This window comes from Nycticebus coucang, chromosome 15, assembly GCF_027406575.1.
Source record: "Nycticebus coucang isolate mNycCou1 chromosome 15, mNycCou1.pri, whole genome shotgun sequence".
NCBI lineage: Eukaryota > Metazoa > Chordata > Mammalia > Primates > Lorisidae > Nycticebus > Nycticebus coucang.
This window is the reverse complement of record NC_069794.1, coordinates 47,979,037-47,984,132: the sequence shown is the minus strand read 5'-3', so window position 1 is coordinate 47,984,132 and position 5,096 is coordinate 47,979,037. Positions and strand designations below refer to the sequence as shown.

General features: G+C 35.0%; 1 protein-coding gene across 1 annotated transcript; it reads left to right on the top strand.

Moving 5' to 3' along the window:
* The first annotated feature begins 512 nt into the window (after positions 1-512).
* LOC128566628 (zinc finger protein 322-like) lies at positions 513-3,389 on the top strand. The gene has a single exon (XM_053563539.1). The coding sequence runs from the start codon at positions 1,127-1,129 to the stop codon at positions 2,333-2,335; it is 1,209 nt and encodes a 402-aa protein (XP_053419514.1). The 5' UTR covers positions 513-1,126; the 3' UTR covers positions 2,336-3,389.
* Positions 3,390-5,096: the final 1,707 nt, after the last annotated feature.

Sequence of the window (5,096 nt, the reverse complement as noted above, 5' to 3'; positions counted from 1 at the left end):
GTATCTAAACAGATATAGAATTATGATACTTTGAAACAAAGAGTTTACATTGAAATACTAAAAATTATAAATTATAAAATTATAAAAATTATAAAAAGGAAATTTCCAGGAAAGTATCAATTATTTCCCTACTTCACAATAAAGTATGTTAAAATATACTGTAAGGATCATGATTTAAACAGTATGTATTGATACATGACTAGAGCTAAATGTAATTAATATATAATAACTGAAAACCTAAAAGTAAACAAACATTGATATATGAAAATGTTAATATTTCAAATCTATGGAAAAAATTTTGAATTTTTAAAAAGAGATACATCTAGAAGACTAAAAACTTTCTTGTAATGCAAACAAAAATAAATTCCAAGTAAATCACATATTTAATTTTTTTAAAGTAAATCACAACTATAGTAAAAGAAAAGAGTGGGCTAATTTTTTTACAACTTCAAGATGAAAAATACCCTCCAATCAAAATACAAACCCCCTGAGCCAAGCTGAAAGGGTTTGGGTATCCGGCCTTGTCCGCCTCTACAGCGCCCAGTGGGCGGCCTGGACCCAACTCCCCTGGCCTAGCCGCGCCAAAGGAGTTGCTTCTGACTTTCCTCCGTTTTACTTTCCTTCCCTTCCTGAAGCTGGGTCCTTACGTCCACCACCGCGGAGTCTCCAGACGCCGGAGTCGAATGTCCTGGAGAGTAACCGGAAGTACTGTGCCCAGGCCTAGGGGCGGCGCCTGCGGCTGCCAGGGAGAGGGAAGAATTGAGTATTAAGAATAGTTCTGAACTAGAGACCTTGTGAAGCCAAAAGGAAGACAATCTTGAGTCTTTCTTGTTATGAATGCTATTGCCCTTGAGAAATCACATTCTAAAGACCAGGAAGTAAATGTTTTCTTCCATGTGGGTTCTAGGATTGGAAATACCAAGTAAGAAATTAGTATATATGATGCTGGAAACTCATGGAAACTTGGAAATATCAAGTAAGGAATTAGGATATATGATACTGGATGCTCGTGACTGAAAGGCCTGAAACAGATGTATCTTCCAAATTCTTATCAAGAAAATGACTGTGAAGGCAATGATGGGTCAAGAAGACCAGTGGAAAACTCCTTAGGAGAGAGCCATAGAAAATGTACACTTCAGAAGAGAAATGTAATCAGAGAACTCAAAAAAGGAAAATATATCATGTATGCCCTCGGAAGGGTAAAAAGATTTTTATTTATGTGCATGAGATTACTCAAATAGGTGATCAGATATACCAGTGCCTTGAATGCAAGCAAAACTTCTGTGAAAACTTAGCTCTTATTATGTGTGAGAGAACCTACACTGGGGAGAAACCTTATAGATGTGATATGTGTGAGAAAACCTTTGTCCAAAGCTCAGATCTTATTTCACACCAGAGGATCCACAATTATGAGAAACCTTATAAATGTAGCAAGTGTGAGAAGAGCTTTTGGCACCACTTAGCCCTTTCAGGACACCAGAGAACACATGCAGGTAAAAAATTCTATACATGTGACATTTGTGGCAAGAATTTTGGTCAGAGTTCTGATCTGCTTGTCCACCAGCGAAGCCATACAGGCGAGAAACCCTATCTATGTAGTGAGTGTGATAAATGCTTTAGTAGAAGTACAAACCTCATAAGGCACCGAAGAACTCACACAGGTGAAAAACCATTTAAGTGTCTGGAGTGTGAAAAAGCTTTTAGTGGGAAATCAGATCTTATTAGCCACCAGAGAACTCACACTGGTGAAAGGCCCTACAAATGTAATAAGTGTGAAAAAAGTTACCGACACCGTTCAGCCTTCATTGTACATAAAAGAGTTCATACTGGGGAGAAACCCTATAAGTGTGGTGCCTGTGAAAAATGCTTTGGCCAGAAATCAGACCTAATTGTGCACCAGAGAGTCCACACAGGGGAGAAGCCTTATAAATGTTTGGAATGTATGAGAAGTTTTACTCGGAGTGCCAATCTAATTAGGCACCAGGCAACTCACACTCATACTTTTAAATGCCTTGAATATGAGAAAAACTTCAACTGTAGCTCAGACCTTATAGTGCATCAAAGAATTCACATGGAAGAGAAGCCACACCAGTGGTCTGCTTGTGAGAGTGGCTTCCTCTTAGGTATGGATTTTGTTGCTCAACAGAAAATGAGAACTCAGACTGAAGAGCTACATTATAAATACAGTGTATGTGATAAGACCTTCCACCAGAGCTCAGCCCTTCTTCAACATCAGACAGTACACATTGGTGAAAAACCATATATCTGTAATATGAGTGAGAAAGATATTGAGCTCAGCCCTCCCCATGCATCAGAAGCTTCTCAGATGTCTTAACCAGACAAATTATAATACCATAAAAATGTATTTACATGTCAGAGAACTCATTAAGATGAAGACCCCTAGGGAAATCTCAGACTTATCACAGAGCTCAGAATTCAGTGGGAACCAGAAACCCTACAATTGTGGGAAATATGAGAAGTGCTTGCCCAGAGAGCTGCCCTAACAGAATACCTTATCATTTACTCTAATGACAAACTCTACAGATGCCTGGAGTTTTAGAAAAACTTCATCACACATAAGAGGAGTCAGCACAGGTGAGAAATCTTACAAATGCAGTGAGATTAGAGAGCTTGCTAGCAAAGTTCTGTCCGCCTCATTGTAAGAGAATTCACATCAGAGAACAACTTCTAAAATGCCTTCTGTGTCAACAGTGCTTCAGACAATATGCACATCTCATTGGACTTCAGAAAAGCTACCCTGGGAAGAAAGTCCACCAACTGTGAAAAAAGCTTCTAAACAGAACTCTATCTGACCCATTAGATAAGCCATACTGGTGAAAAATTGTATATTTGTCTCAAGTGTGGCAAAAGCATTAGTTGGAGAGCCTTAGTGGGATTTGCACCTCCCCCTCAAAGAAAAAGTCTGAGGAAAGACTTTTAACAAGTGTCTGAATGAAAGAAACTTGTCAGTGATCAGCTCTTGTGGTACATCAGGGAACTCACATAAGTGAAAAACCCTGTAAATACCTTGAGTCTGAAAAAAGCTTTGCTAGAAGCTCCTATCTTATTGGGCCCCAAAGAACCCTTTCTGCTAAGAAGTTTGCTCTAGTGATAGAGTCGATTCTGAGTGAGAATCTGTGTACATAAAATATGTATGAGAAGAACTGTTCTCATAGTTGACCCATATAGTAGAAATGACTTGAAATGGACTCAGTATGGTAATAGATTTTGTAGATACCCAGAAGCTTGTTCTGGGAGGAGGTAGGGCAGGTCAGAGTAGACCTGATGGGTAACTCAGGTAAAGATGCTTTTCTTTTATCTGAACCACTTAATTATTGCTTTACTTTCACTTTTTTAAATTCAAAAATCCAATAAAGGGAAGGACTGTAACCTTGAAAAAAAAAAATACAAACCCCCTGAGAGTATAAAATGAATTATTGATTAATAAATATGTATCTTAATAGTTTTCTATATAGACTATAATAGTAAAAAAAATTTTTTAAATAGTATGTGAAATTAATACCCAGAAAAAAGTGTTATTTCTTAACATTCCTACACACAATTGGGAAATAACAACAACAAAAAATAGCAAATAGAAGAATAAATATATCAATGGACAACTTCAGACTATGAAATGATACCTAAACACAAGAAATAAGAAGAGATATAAGTAAGAAATAAAAAATAAAAAGCATGTAGATTTGCAATTTTTCTTACCCTACTGGCAAAGATGTAGAAGTTGCAAGAACAGCTGAATGAGGGTAAAAGAAAGTAAAATGCTGAGTCATTTCTCCCATCTAAGTGTAAACAGGCTTGACCCTGCTTAGCTTCTGAGATCAGAAAAGATCAGACACATTTAGGATGTATGCTACAAGATATAAACAAAGCTCAGTCTTTTCTGATCTCTGTAATATCTAAGAAGGGCAATTTTGCTGTATTTTTCAAGATAAAAATATGCATTTAAAAATAATTTGTAATTTTTTACTCATCTATTCAAATAAATATGAAATGATGCAGATACAAAATTAATTACTACCATCTTACATCATTATTTCTAACTGTAAAATATTAGCAATAAAGTCAACATCCATAGTGGAAGGCTATTTAAATAATTGTGGTGCATTCACTAGTGGAATAATTTTCCTCCTTGGAAAATAATGAAGTGCATTTTTAGTTTATTGTTTAAAAATATTTTAAGAAATAAAATCACTTAGAGTGATTTAGTGCATTTGTGTAAAAATGTGGTAAAATAAAATTTAAATGTGCATTCATACATACATATTTGAAAGAATGACTAATAAGCTAGTAGGTGCATTTACTTTGGGAAAATTGAATTGTATTTAGAAAACTACTAAAATAAATAAATAAATAATAAGCTAACTGAACAAAAATTTCATGATGTAAAAGTGACCAGAAAATTATAGAATTTATTTAAGAATAAGAAAGGGAACTTCTACAAAGCAATAATGAAAGCAGAATTTGAGAATACTAAAACCTTTCCATGTTATAGACCACTGAGTTGAGGCTGATCGATAAAACTATTTTAAAGGCTTTTAAGGTGAAGAGTAGTGATCCTCACTGGGAATTGGTGTGCTCTACTTTTCTGTCACTATTGATAAATGGTGTAAGAAACTTCTGGTATCAACAGGAATGATGTAGAAAGAAAGGCTCCCTTTTTTCTGTTCTTTCTCTCCACCAAAAGGAGATGTTGGAGAAGTCTAATATTTCTAGGCAGACTCTGTAGACTTGTCAATTGCTGATCTGCCAGTAACTTATAGAGAAATTTACATTTGCATCATTTCCTTTGATCATAGTTTTTCACAAAAAAAATTGAAAAAACAATTGAGTTATTTTTGACATCTAAATCTTGATTATATATTAAATTTAGAACTCAAAATATTAGTACAATTTGGTGTATTTTAGTATTTGTCAAATCCCTATTTCATGCATTTGTTCCCCCCTTCTTCTATTCCATACAGCCTTATTCCACATGGAAGGACAAATATTCATTGATAGTTCTCACTTCTTATATGTAGTGTTTTATAAAAAGTTTAAAATCGAAAAGGATAAATATTATTTAAATTGAATACAAAGGA

Excerpts from the sequence above, each read along its gene's own strand:
- LOC128566628 (XM_053563539.1), top strand. The coding sequence starts at position 1,127 with ATGTACACTTCAGAAGAGAAATGTAATCAGAGAACTCAAAAAAGGAAA.